Genomic DNA, 14,316 nt, shown 5'->3' on the forward strand with positions numbered 1-14,316 from the left:
CTCTGAGCCAGTAACTTTATCTGTAAAGCCAGAGGGCATGGACTAACATCACTCACCCCTTCCAAATCTGATAATCTATTTCCAAATGGAGTGACCTGGCCGTCCTCATCCTAAACCATGTTGAGCTTTAGTCATTTCCAGTAGCCTTCCGACTTGTCATTTTCACAAACAGAACGACAGTGACATCCACCGCTGCGGTCTCTAATCACCTTGTCCTCCCTTTCAGATGCAGTCTATTCAAGGCATTAAGAATGTACCCGAAGATCTCCTGGATAAAAAATTTTTCACTGTGTGATTTTGTTTTAAAAAAAATTTGCTTCTTGCCCTGCAGAGGTGCCGACTATTTCTGTCAATACTATGTATAATTTATTAATCTGGAGAATGTTAAAGAATTTATGTAATTTAAAGGTAACAGATATTATTGTACATAGTTGTATTTTGTAGTTTTTCCTGTAAATATGTATTTTTTTCATAATGTTTAATATTAAGCTTTATATAATACTATTTTTTCACCCAAAAGTGTTCATGGCTTGTTCTACATAAACCAATTCAACTTGTATGGCAGGATTACTGGTAAAATGGGCATGGAAGTGTTTGCAGAGAAAGATCCCTCGGGCTGTGTGTTTCTTACCTGCTGTAATATTTGCTGGACAGGATAAAGAGCAGGGACTAGAGAGAACATATAGCATGGCTAGCTTTGCTGCATTGCTGTCCCATGAAGCTTGAAGTCCACGTATGATTCAGATGTTATCAGGATAAATAAAAGTCAAAACAGGATTAGGATAGCGGGAATAATTCTGTTTAGAGTGGATGCTTAGTATGCATTGATCATAAACATGAAAAAATAAAGTACTAGGAGAGGAATTTTTCAGATTCATGCATCAGACTGTACCAAAGCTGAGCTTTGTCATTTTGACTAAATAAGCTGCTCTTTGCTCTTGTTCCTGCCACAGATTCAAGCCCAAGTAGCCAGATCAGGGGCCTTGTGACTTTAGTACAAGCTCAGGCTGCAGGGTTGAGGGAATTCCTTGTGTTAAGAAGAATCTCAGCTGTACCCTGACTGGAAACAAAGCACACAAAACTCCATCCGTAGTAACTAGAGATTATTTTGCTGCATTCACAGTGTGGAACATGAACATGCTTACCTGCGCTGTAGTGTTGGCTTATGGACACACAGTGGTCCTTGTCTTCTTTCCAGTGGTCTGCTTTCCTGGAGAGGTCATGTTTAGTTTTCCCATGAAAAGATTATGTTGGCAGATTATGCTCTTGGTCAAAGGATCTAATACCAACATTGTCATAGAAACTTCTATCAACATCATATATAGCTAATTAAAAAGCAAACAGCAACAAAAACAAAATTGCAGTGGTTTTTAGTGCAAAATTTTCCAAAAGATTTTTATAGTAGGTCAATGAAGTCAAAATTTCAAGTCACCTAAAGTTGCATTTAATATAAAAGGCCATATGTACTCTACCAAGTTAATCCTCAGTATTTGTGCCTTATTTTGATTATGACAAATTTCAGTGAGTCGGGAAGTGGGCATTGCCTTTATCAAGGTTCAGTTCTAAGAGCCTTTCTGGGAAAAATCATAAAAGCATTTATATGAAATTCTTATGGCTACCTGATAAAACAAACTGGAGATATTTGTCTTTAATTAGAGGTCATATTTGAGATCTCACCAATTCATTGGCAGAAAAAAAAACTTTTTTTTGTCAAAGTATCTTGCTACTAACATAAATTTCCATTAATAGTATAACAAGTCTTATTGTGCCTAAAATATTTATATTTATATAACTCTGTACCCAACTTGGGAATTTTTCTGGGGTGATTTGAAGTATCGAAATAGAGGGACACTTCACAAGGATGAATGTGCAGAGTAATAAAAGGATTCAAAGTTTTCCCAGCTTCTTTGTGCCCTTGTAAAGTGACAACATTAGTCTCTGATTCAGGATCAGGGAACTAAATAGCTACTCTAGGAAAGAAATGGAACAACGTTTGTGTTAAGTGAGGCAGATGTGCACCGGGAGGGAAACAGAGGTCAGTAACTTAGGAGGTTTGATATTGATGAAGAATCATTTTATCTACACTATAAAGAAAAGCAAGAGGAAAACAAAACATTTTCAAACTAAAATTATTCTGTGCAAAGCACATTGATGCCTGAAGAGAGAAATTCATTTTTGACTTTTCACTCCTTCAGAAAACTTTTAGTAAGGGCCTGCAAACACTACCAGAATCTACATTTCTACCCACATTCATAGAACACATGGTAATAATAAAGTTAAGGCCATTGTCACCATTTTCATTTGAATTTAAAAGAGGACCTGGGCAAGGGACTGAGATTACTGAGCCAGTCTAGGGCAGTGGTCACCTTCCAGGAGCCTCTCTCTGGCAAGTAATGAGGCTACTTCTGTAGCAACCACTGGATCCAAATGAGAGCAATTGACAGTGCGCAGCCCGGGAGTCACAGCCCTTAACAACCTACACATCTGCAACAGCAAATAACACTCACACACCTGGCAACATCTGAGATGGAATCAGAGTTACAGAAATGAATACGAGGAGGGGAAGCTGTACTTTTTTTTTTTTTAGTCTAATCCAGGAAATATTGATTCCTACTCTACACCTAATTTTAAATCTCCTTAGCAACAAATATTATACTATTCCCTTTTGCTCCCAGGAAGACTAAATACGTAATATAGTTGATCTATTCATTAAATTTAAGAGAAGGGGAAAAAAAGACTTCCTTGACATTCAGCTCAATTGGATATATTTCCATTTAATTGCATCATGGGGCTGGTCTCAGCAAACATTCCGTTTCCTGTCTTGGTGGGCATCCTGTCTGTGCACCTGTGGGGTACACTTTAATCATCAAGGTTTCCAAGTGGTTTGGAGCTCTCAAATCTACGGAGAGTCCTGTCTTGCATCTTAATCATTATTTATCCAAGTTCCTTATAATTAACTCCTTTAATCTCTTCTCATTAAATCAATTTTGTATTATCATGAAGTCTTTCTCTGAAAAGCAGCCAGTTTTTCAGCTCTTGAATCAGTTCTTCAGAGATTTGCTTCCCTGTCTGGGCTTGCACAAATTTGTCCTAATAACTTCCCAACCCTTAGTCCTCTAAGCCCCATGGCTTGCCCCCTCTCCCTGTCAAATATGTTTGCTCTGCTGGTTGAATGTGATTTTACCTTCTGTTCTTCTTAATGCTTTGTACCCATTGGTATAATTTTATAGGCTCCACGGTATAAAAGAGATAACCATGCTCTCATTTTCAAATACTGAAATGCGACAAAACAGTTTGGGATTTGTTTTTTGGCGGGGAGGGTCTTTAATTAATTTTGTTATTACCTCTTGGAAGAAAGCCCAAAATGACATGAAAAAATAATATGAAGCCATTTAGCAGATGTCCAGCAATACAAAAATAAGACTCAACGTGTTACACTTCACACTCTGATTCTCTTGCCTTGGTGCCTAAGAATCCAGTTTCCTAATTAAATACTCTCCTTACCCTTTGTAACAAAATTATCTGCCATCTACCAAATTCTTGTTCACTTAGCTGTCTGGGAATTCCTTGAGGTTGGAATCCTGAAATCCTAAAGCTAACAGATCCGCCTGATAGTGAAGGATCCCATCTGAGACCCAGCTCTTGGGTACTCTGGGATATCAGTTCACACACGTGGACCAAACCAAACCTGACCTAGCAACATGAATAGGTGATAAGCTGCTGGCTTATGGTAACTGATCAGCCAAGGTGGAGTGGCCAGAAGGGAAGAGTGGTCCTCCTCCAAGTAGCAGTGAGCAAGCTCTGAGCCCTTCCTCATTCCTGAAGAGTCAAGAGTAGAAAATGTCATATTTACCTAAATGTCTTGTTCATTTCCGGAGGATCTTTAGTCTGAGATTTAGAATCACATCAGGCATGCAAAGAATGTTTCACATCAAAGAAAACTGCAAAGCATGACTGCAGGCAGCAAATAAAATGACACAAAGATGGGAAAATATTTGAATAAAAGGAATTGAACCAGACCAAGCCATTCTGGCCAGCCATACTGTCCCTTAAAAATCTCCGTCATGTATTTCCATCAGGACATACAAGTTGAACATCCCTAATCCAAAACTCTGAAATCCAAAATGCTCCAAATCCAAGAGTTTTTTTTTTTTTTTTTTTTTTTTAACTAAACCGACACCACAGTGGAAAATTCCACCCTGGCCTTAGGTGATGCATGACAGTCAAAACAACAGGTGCACTAAAATCATTGTATAAAATTATTTTCAAGTCAGGGGCAGCAGCAGAGCACATCTGCAATCCTGGCTCCTTGGGAAGCTGAGGTGGGAGAATTGCAAGTTCAAGGCCAGCCTGGGCAGCTTATTGAGACCTTGTCTCAAAATATAAAACAAAATGGGCTTAGGATACAGCTCAGTGGTAGACTACTTGACTAGCACATCCAGAGCTCTGGGTTTAATTCCCTTTTCCATTGAAAAAAAATTTTTTAGGGCTGGGTGCCTTGGTGCATGCCTGGATTACAAGTTCAAAGCCAGCCTCAGCAACAGTGAGGCCCTAAGCAGCTCAGTGAGACCCTATCTCTAAATAAAATATAAAATAGGGCTGAGGATGTGGCTCAGTAGTTGGGTGCTCCTCAGTTCAATGCCCAGTACCAAAAAAAATTTTTTTTACTTTCCATATTTAGACTTGGGTCCCATTCTCAAGGTAAACATTATATGTAAATACTCTACCATCCCCCAAAAAAGTGAAATCCAAAATACTTTTGGTATTTTACATATGGAATATTCAACCTGTATTAACCTTTTTGGGGATTCATTTTGACTGTGTTGGCCAGATAATTTATCTGATTAAGCAATTGAATTGATTCATTTAGTTTGTGAATTGACCAGATGTTTGACTAAATTTACTGTGTTTGGGATTCTATAATTTAATCCACCTTAGATTCTTACAGTGCATGATGATTTTGAAAATGTTTGGCCATTTTAGTTAAAATTCAGGGTAACATTTGATGCAGCCATGATAACAACAAAAATCTGTTCTGTTCTAAAAATGTTTCTAGCAATGAAAGTATTTCTGGCTAAAAGAATACTCTTGACTGGTAGGGAGGCTCCCTTGGAATAAATGTATGCGTTTAATTTTTTTAAAGATTGCCTATATAGATACATTCATTAAATAAGGAAATTGTTGGTGAATGTTCCTAAAATAGAGGTTGATGTAATGGAAATAAAAGATTTACCAAAGATTATTTTTATATCCTATATGCCAATGCACATGATCTTATATAAGGTACCAAAATAAGTTATTCAAAACTGCAAATAATGTCAGACAAATGCAACGTGTCCCTTCTAGAATAGTCACAAGAAGGGTTTGTTATGGCTGTTTTCTGCTTTAAGTAATTTCTTTCAAGAATACCATAATCAAGCTGGGTGTGGTAGCGCATGCCTATAATCTCAGCAACCTGGGCAGTTGAAGCTGAAGAAACATACATTCAAGGTCAGCCTCCTCAGCAACTTAGGGAGACTGAATCTCAAAATAAAGACAAAAGAAAAAAAAAAAGGACAGGTGATGTGGCTCAGTGGTAAAGTGTCCCTGGGTTCAACTCCTAGTACCAAAAGAAGAAGGAGAAATACCACCATCACCCTAACAGCAAACTTTCAGATATGTTTGAAATGTTGTATTTTGATAGCTGTGCATGTGAATAATACCCTATCAAGAAAGAAGCACTTACAATTGTGGCTTTACACAGTTAAAGAGTTCATCTGCAAGTGAGGGGGAGGGTCTCAGCCACACTGACAGGAGAGTACACCCACACCCCTGAAGAATACTTGATTTTTGGTCTTCCACGTGAGACACACAGGCTTATCAATTCTTCAAGGACAAGGACCAAGTCTTTATTCTCCTCTGTACTCCTACCTTGTAAAAATGAGTTCGCAGCTCATAGACATTCTGCATATACTTTTTGAGTGGGAATTTCTGTTGGCCTGAAACTTTGGATATGAGATAGTATCCAAAAATTCTAATGTCCATGGAGATTCATCTGGCCATTCCTTGATCTGTGTAAAGCAAACATTTCTAGTGTAAATAAATACAAAAACTAAATTTATTACATTCTATAGTAAAGCACTTTTATGCTCTTAAAATCATTTATTCTTTTTCTGCATATCTGATTAAAATAGCAGTAGAATGATTCTGGTTTTTCATACTAAAGAATCTACCCATGATAATGTGTTTATAACCAACTTTATTTGGACAAAGAACTTCATTAGTCTATAAGTTATGTATGTTCTTAATATATTTTTATATTTGTAACTGTGATTTAAAAAAAATCTATATAGTATCTTGTGTACATTCTCATTAGTATAGGAATAAAAGTGCCTATTTGTTGAAAAGAGAGTGTCCTGTCTTCTACTTGCCTGCTCCTCATTTCTCAATTTTTGTCATCCTTCTGCTCAAGAGAAGGGTCAAAGGTGACTGCTTTTAAATGAGAAAAATCTTGCAGGCCATTATCATAAAAGACATGGCTGTCTTAACCTCTGCTCCTGGAAGTGCAGAGTTGGCCACCTACGGCATTGCGTATATTGTAATAGGCTCTTCAGTGCTGTCTCCAGCTAAATTCATGTTTTTAGTTCTTCAGTTCATTAGTAACCACAATGTCATCTATTACCAACTGTCCTGGTGTATCCTCAGAGGCGCTGCCCCAGCTGGGTCGCTGGGAGCCCTTCAGAGACCTTTTACACATTAGTGGACAATGTGACATTTGGTAAATTGCTGCTGAGCCTGCTTCCAGAATTATGATTTTACCCTTTGTCTTTTTCATATTCCAGTTGGAAGATCAGTATCCTTCACAACTCTGGTATTTTATTTTTCTATAACTAACTCCAGGAACCTTTGCTTTAAAACAAGTACAGTAATGGATAAAGAATTACATATAAAATCATTAATTCAAAGCAATCCATTTTAAAACAGTTTCTGGATTCCAATGATTAAGTTAACAAAATAATTTGACCGATGAGGTTGGACTTTTCCTAAGTAGTATTTATGGAATTTCCTCTTTAAAAAAAAAAAGAATATTAGGGACTAGGGGGATATGGTTCAGGGTAGAGCACTTGCCTATCATGGGTGAGGCTCTGGAGAGAGAAAGAGATTACAATTTGAACTAATCACTTAGTGTTTTTGCTGATACATCTTCCACAATCATAAAATATTAAAACTGGAAGGACCAACTTGGGATCAACAGTGTAGGAAACCAAGACCCACATTTAAAAATGATAGAGCAAAATAGGACAATTCTGGAATTTTACTCACAGGAGAAAACCTGCATAGATGTAAATACAGACAAAAAAACAAAGCTCCTAAAAAAGTTAAGAGGAAAAAAAAAAAAGAAAAAGGAAACTGCTCAGAAGCCAATAGACCCAATGACCATCTACAATCCTGAGAACCTTCAACATTTTTGCATGATCAATCTTTATATATATATATATATATATATATATATATATATATATATATATATATATAATGTCTGGATGCATCTGTTTGTTAATAAATCTTAGACTTCATTTCAGAGTCAGACCCCAGCAAAAGTGAAGCAAAAAAATTCCTAAAGCTAAAATAATATTGAATAGGAAAGGAAAAATATATGAGTTTCTATGAAAATCTTTATGAAAGCTAATTAGATCAAACCACCAGAATCCAGAAAAGATTCTACAAGGAGAATTTGGGGGAACTGGGAAGGCTTTTGGTGTTGCCTATTAAAGGAACATTCATAATAGAAGAGTAAAAGCTAATTGGTAGAATTCAAGCCCAAGTAATAGAGAAAAACCTGCAATGCTGGTTCTGTTTAGAAGTAAACATTTACCTCCTCACCACCAGAGGCAACGCACTAAAGTATCTCCCAACACAGCTCTTTGCTAAGGGAATTCTATTATGGTAAAAAATTTTCGATCTAGTTACTTTACAGTAACAAGGATTCTCTCCTCTGACCAAAACTTTGTTATTTTTTTTCAGGTTCCTCTTTGCTTTCCATTTGACAAGGCCAGAACTTGAGCTTCCCTCTCTGTCTATATAGAATCCAGTGTAAGGTCAATATGGTTTCAATACCCCAATCTTGGTGTCTGCCTAACCTCCATAACCCATCATCCCTGGTTTGCCAGCAGTAGAAATTCCCTTTACTACTGATGTCTCCTCTTAGAAAATTTCCATCCACTGACTGCCCCCCCGACTCTGCTCCTTAGTCATTCTTGCTTGTCCTTGTGGGAGATGAGGCCAATCTCTCTCCCTGGCTACAATATCTCATTGCAGTGATCCTTATACATAATCCATGGCCCCTCTTACATAAAGTCTAATTTACCGTCTTCATCAAGTTATGAATAATTTTTTCTTTAATAATTGTAATGATGCAAGGACTTTAATGTAAATTATCTTTAATATATTCCTCTTTTCCCCTGGAGCTCTTGACCCCAGGAAGAAACTTGACATCTATTTTGGTCTTTAAGAAAGATCTAGCAGGTGAGCACAGTGGCATACACCTGTAATCCCAGTGACTCAGGAACCTGAAACAGAAGCAGTGCAAATTCAAGGCAGCCTGGGTCACTTAGCAAGACCCTGTCTCAAAATAAAAAATTAAAAAGGGCTGGGAATATAGCTAAGTGGTATAGTACCCCTGGATTCAACTCCCATTACTGAGAGAGAGAGAGAGAGAGAGAGAGAGAGAGAGAGAGAGAGAGAGAGAGGGCTGCTATAAGCCATTGATTATCAAGAAGTATTTGTCTTGGGGCTTGCCAAGGAGCTAAGTTAAACAAAAACACACATTAAAAAAAATTGAGAACATAACTATAGAAATGAAGGGCATTATGTTATACTCATGTATGAATTTGTCACAATGAAACCAATTATTGTGCACAATTAATATATACTAATAAGTATAAAGAAAAGTACTAAGTATATTTTATTTAAAAAAATTTAAGTGGAGAAGTTCAGAAGCCAGGGAATAGTCCTAAGTTGGAGCTTTAATTAGATAATATTACTAATAAGAATTATAAATGAATTTTTTAAAGATTTATTTTATTCCTACAGAACTTTCCAATGACTATTGCCCCAATCTTCACCCTAGTAGAATGTTCTTCCTCACTTAGGATAGAAGACTACAGAAGAAAATAACTGTCTACATTCAAAAAATAATATCAGCAATTGTTGGAATAACTTTCGGTTCACAGCTAGTAGCTACTGCTCGCTCAGAGTGCTAGGAAAACCTACGCTCTTACAGGCCTGACAGGAACACCTACAAGACTGGGCACTCTGCTCTAGCGAGCTGTCTGTGAAACCACATCCTCAGCACTTGTGGTCAGCGTTGTCAAGCTACCAGACTACCAGGTCAGGAAACCGAGAGTCAAGTGCTTCAGGGCATGTAACCCCCCAACTCATAGCCCCCCTTTCCTTAGGGACAAAGATCCTTCTAGAGTGCCTTCCATCACGACAGCAATATTTAGTGCTTCCTCATAGTGCGGTTACATTAGGCATAAGATGATTGGCTTATAGATGTTAAGGTGCTCATGTGTGATTGGCGGGCACACCCTACCTGAACCCTATAACAGCTGTATGCATTCCAAAAATAAATGAGCTTGAGCTTGCTGAACTTCGGCTCCAGTTTCTCATCAGCCAGCACTCTCACCAGCTCCCGGTGTCCATGTGTTGTTTTGACATCGAGTCTCTACCCCCCGCAACTGAGGTGGCGGAGTGACCATCGACCTCCCAAGTGACAGGAACACATGCAAGCAATAAATAAAAGTGAACAGAGAATGGGAGGAGAAATGAAATGATCCTACTTTGTTGCTTTGGCTTGGTGGAAGACTGGGAAGAGAAGAAAACTGGGGGGTAAATTAAAGACAAGAGGTAGAATCTGAAAGAACCTGGAGTCCTTGACCTCTTGCAGTAGCAGAGGGTCATTACATTGAACCTGAGAGGAGGACATTCCAAGTCCTGTTTAAATGCTACGGATGAGCTGGGAGTGTAGCTCAGTGGTAGAGCACATGCTCAGTTAGCATGCTTCAGAACCAGAGTTCAGTCTCCAGTACCCCCCAAAACACACACAAAAAAATTAAAACAAAGGGCTGGGATTGTGGCTCAGTGATAGAGTGCTTGCCTTGCACATGTGAGGCACTGAGTTCACTCCTCAGCACTGCAAAAAGTAAATAAATTAGTAAACTACAGGCATTGTGTCCATGTTCAACTAAAAAAAAATTTTTTTAACTAAAATACAATGCTACAGAAGATGATGTATGTTTAACTTCTGAGACATTAAAAATTACCACATTTAGACAATGCTTTCTTTTTTTCAGTACTGAAACTGAACCCAGGAGGGTTCTACCTCTGATCTATATCCCCATCAGTTTGTTTTGTTTTGTTTTTGGTAACTGGTATTGAACCCAGGGGTGCTTAACCACTAAGCCACGTCCCCAACCCTTTTTTATTTTTTATTTTGAGACTTTGAACTTGGGATCCTCCTGCCTCAGTGTCCTGAGCTACCAGGATCAGAGGTCCATTGCTTTCTATTTTGAGGCAAAATATCATTAGGCTGCCCAAGTTGGCCTTGAATTTATAATCTTGCCTCGGCCTCCCAACTCCCTGGGATTATAGGCATGTGCCACCACATCAGCTCTGCTTTTTCTTTTTAAAAAGCATTGAAGCCATTGTGTCCTTATTAGTGCCTCCAGATACTGTGCAATAAATACTAGTAAATCCCTCACTTTATAAACCAGGGAGGAGAGGCACAAAACCAGGAGGGAGCTGCACAAAATTTAGCAGGATGGGAACAAAGGCTAATGCACGGATACACTAGCCAGGTGCTCAATGTTCTATTCAGATCATCTAATTTAACTCTTGATACAACTCTTGTTATTGGACCTATATTTGGAGAAAGGGAAACTGAAGTTCAAAGAAGAAAAGTAATTTTCCCAAGGCCATTCAGTGCCAAAGTTCAGATGCCAATATGGATCTTTCTGACTTCAAAATGTGACCTACATGCCAATTTGTCTCAAAGTTTGGTCCCCAGACCTGCAGTATCAGCATCACGCAGGACCTTGTTAGAAAAACAGATTTTTCAGATCAGCATCCCCCAGTCCTATTGAATCTGAAACTCCCGTGGAGAGGACTAGCAATCTGTGTTTTATCAACAAATCTTCCAAGTGATTCAGATGCATTCTACTCTGCATGGAGTTTGGGCAGCCTCCCTCCCTGCTTTATAAATTCTCATTAGTCAAATCTAACTCTTTGAAAAGAAATTCTATCTTTGATAAAGGTACAAAAAAACAAACATTGGAAAAAAGACAGCCTTTTAAGCAAATGGTGCTGGGGAAACTGTTTATCTATATGTAGAAGGAATAAGACTGCATATATAATAGACCCTTAGCTCTCACTCTGCACAGAAGTCAACTCAAAATGGATCAAAGACCTAGGAATTAGACCAGAAATTATGCAACTCTTAGAAGAAAACACAGGCTTAACACTCAAACATATAGGCACAAGCAGTGATGATTTCAGTAAGACCCCTAACGCTCAGGAAATAAGAGTTAATAAGTGGGATGGAACCAAATTAAAAAGCAAGCTCTGCACAGCAAAGGAAACAATGAGAAATGCACAGAGAGAATCCACAGAATGTGAGAAATCTTGGCTAGCTATGCCTCTAGCAGAGGATTAATATCCACAGTATAATATAAAGAACTAAAAAAAACTTAACACCTGAAAAACAAATAATCCAAATAATAAATGAGCAAATGAACTAAACAGACACTACTCAAAGAAGAAACACAAATAACCAACAAATATATGAAAAAAATGTTCAACATCTTTAGCAATTAGGGAAACACAAATCAAAACTATACTAAGATTTTATTTCACTCCAGTTAGAATAAATGCTAATAGCTGGAGAAGATATGCAGAAAAAGGAACACTATTACACTGTTGGTGGGACTAGAAATTTGTATGGAGGTTCCTCAAAAGGCTGGGCATGGAACCACCATATGACCTAGCTATACCACTCCTCAGTATTCATCACACTATAGTGTTACATGCATACCTATGTTTATAGCAGCACAATTCACAGTAGTCAAAATATGGAACCAGCCCGAGTGTCCATCAACAGATGAATGGATAAAGAAAATGTGAGATATATATATATATATATATATATATATATATATATATATATATATATCACTTTTTCTTAATGCTTAGTAAAACACAATGGGGTTTTATTCAGCCATAACGAAAAATAAATCATGTTATTTGTAGGAAAATGAATGAAACTTGAGAATATTATGTTAAGCAAAATAAGCCAAACTCGGAAGACAAGGGTTGTGTGTTTCACATATGTGGAAGCTAGAAAGGAAAAAGGAAAAGACAGGTTGGGGGGATCTAATGAAAACTGAAGAGAGACCAACAGAATACAGGAAAGGGACCAGGTGGAAGGTAGAGGGGAATGAAAGGGGAAAATACTGGGAAATTACATTGGCCAAATTATATTGTGTGCATATACATATGAATATGTAACAACAAATCCCACCATTATACAACTATAATGTACCAGTAAAAAATATGTAGAAAGAAAATAAACTCTACAACATGCTCTGCTGGACAAAGAGGGATGGAAATGTTAATTTTTTAGTCCTAGCACATGACACTAATGTTAGCAGATATTGTTGTTATGTGTCAGGTTCCACTCTGAATGGCATTACCTCATTAACTGCATTGTCTCACTGAACCCTCTCAAAACCAAATAAAGTAGGGATTATTACCTCCATCCTGCAGATGAAAAAACTGAAGGACTCAGGAAAGTTAGCAACCTTGCTCTAGATCATAGAGCTAGAACATGGACAGTGAAATTCTAGCACCTGTGTTCTTAACCATTTTCTGGTGTTTCATGGGGTGGAGAAATGGTAGATTAAGCTCCACAGCTTAAATTTAGTTTGGGGTTTCCAACTGCAGACTCACATGTATGCTGCAAATCACTTCCTTCTACCTTTTATGACTTTTGCCCAAAGACCCATTTGTCCATTAGCCTGGATGTTGATGATCTTGGGGCTCAAAAAAAAAAATCAATACCCCAAGTACTAGAGCTTTGACATGCTAAGAGGCCTTCAAAGCTGCCTCAGAATCAAGGTTGCTTGTCTTGCTCCTCTCCCACTTTCTCCAAGTTTAGAGATGGATGATCTCTGGAATTCCCTCATCTGACAGGGGAAAATGTCTTCCAAAGGAAAAAAAATTGTTTAAATCACTCTCCTAAGAATCTCATCAAATAAGCAGGAAAGATTAATCACTGGAGGAGAGATTTGAAGTCATCACCACACTCCAACTTTTTTTTTTAATATGTTTTAGTTGTCAATGCCTTTATTTATTTATATGCGGTGCTGAAAATCGAACCCAGTGCCTCACACATGCTAGGCAATTGCTCTACCACTGAGGCACAACCCCAGCCCCCACACTCCAACTTTTCAACTATGTTTCTCAGGGCAGCTCAGAGAGGTTGAGAGACTTTATCGGCATCAATGGACAACCTTTGTTCACCCCATGAGTCTTCCCTTTACCTGGGCCATAGCTTGTCATCACCATGGTTCAGAATACCCCAGGCCCCTCTCATTCAACCCTTTATTATTGCTCTCTGTATCTCAGAAAGTTATTTAAGTTTCAAATGTCTTTGAGTTTTCCACTTTGTGCCTGACTACATGATTATGTACCTTAATCAACTCGTGTGTCTTTGTCTCAAATCAATCTGACCATTGGAAATTCATTTCAGTGAGCCTTCGGGGGCAGAGAGACTTTCTCTTTGCCCCTACATTGTCCCTGCCACCAGCATTTTAGACTAATGTGATAGCACAGTCATGTATTCTAAATTAAATCCCATCTGTTCTCTAGAGGGCCCAGAACAGGCTGTGGGGCAATTCTTGGTGATTACAAATTCTTAGGGCAAAGAGACAGTGATCACACCATGCAGAACTGTCATGTCAACTCAAAATGGGAGATTAAAAACAAAAACAAAACAGGAAAACAAATCCACACGTAAGACAGAAGAAATGGGCCCTAAAATGCAGCTCCCAATTCTCAGATATTCTATTAACTATGGACTAGAAGTCAGACCCGAATGACTGCTGAAAAAGGAGACAGGAACAGGTCCCTAAAACACTGTTCACAGCAAGTAAGACAAAGAAAGCAATCATTACCCAAGCCATGAGCAGGGGAAACAAGGGCAGGGAGACCAGAATCTCGAAGGTTCCATCACTACTGTTGTCCGTGACCCCCAGCCATGAGCAAGGAGGGTGTGACAAA

The 14,316-nt window shown here is 38.2% G+C and overlaps 1 protein-coding gene across 2 annotated transcripts in view; it reads left to right on the forward strand.

Moving 5' to 3' along the window:
• The window catches only part of Ptprb (protein tyrosine phosphatase receptor type B), a 121,651-nt gene extending 115,321 nt beyond the window's left edge, over nt 1-6,330 (forward strand). For both annotated transcript variants that reach the window (XM_026386687.2, XM_026386686.2), the window contains one exon: nt 227-6,330. In XM_026386687.2, coding sequence (XP_026242472.2) covers nt 227-249 — 23 coding nt within the window. In that variant the 3' untranslated portion in view covers nt 250-6,330. The remainder of the gene's footprint in view (nt 1-226) is intronic.
• The last annotated feature ends 7,986 nt before the right edge of the window (nt 6,331-14,316 follow it).

The sequence above is a fragment of the Urocitellus parryii genome, chromosome 5, assembly GCF_045843805.1.
Source record: "Urocitellus parryii isolate mUroPar1 chromosome 5, mUroPar1.hap1, whole genome shotgun sequence".
NCBI lineage: Eukaryota > Metazoa > Chordata > Mammalia > Rodentia > Sciuridae > Urocitellus > Urocitellus parryii.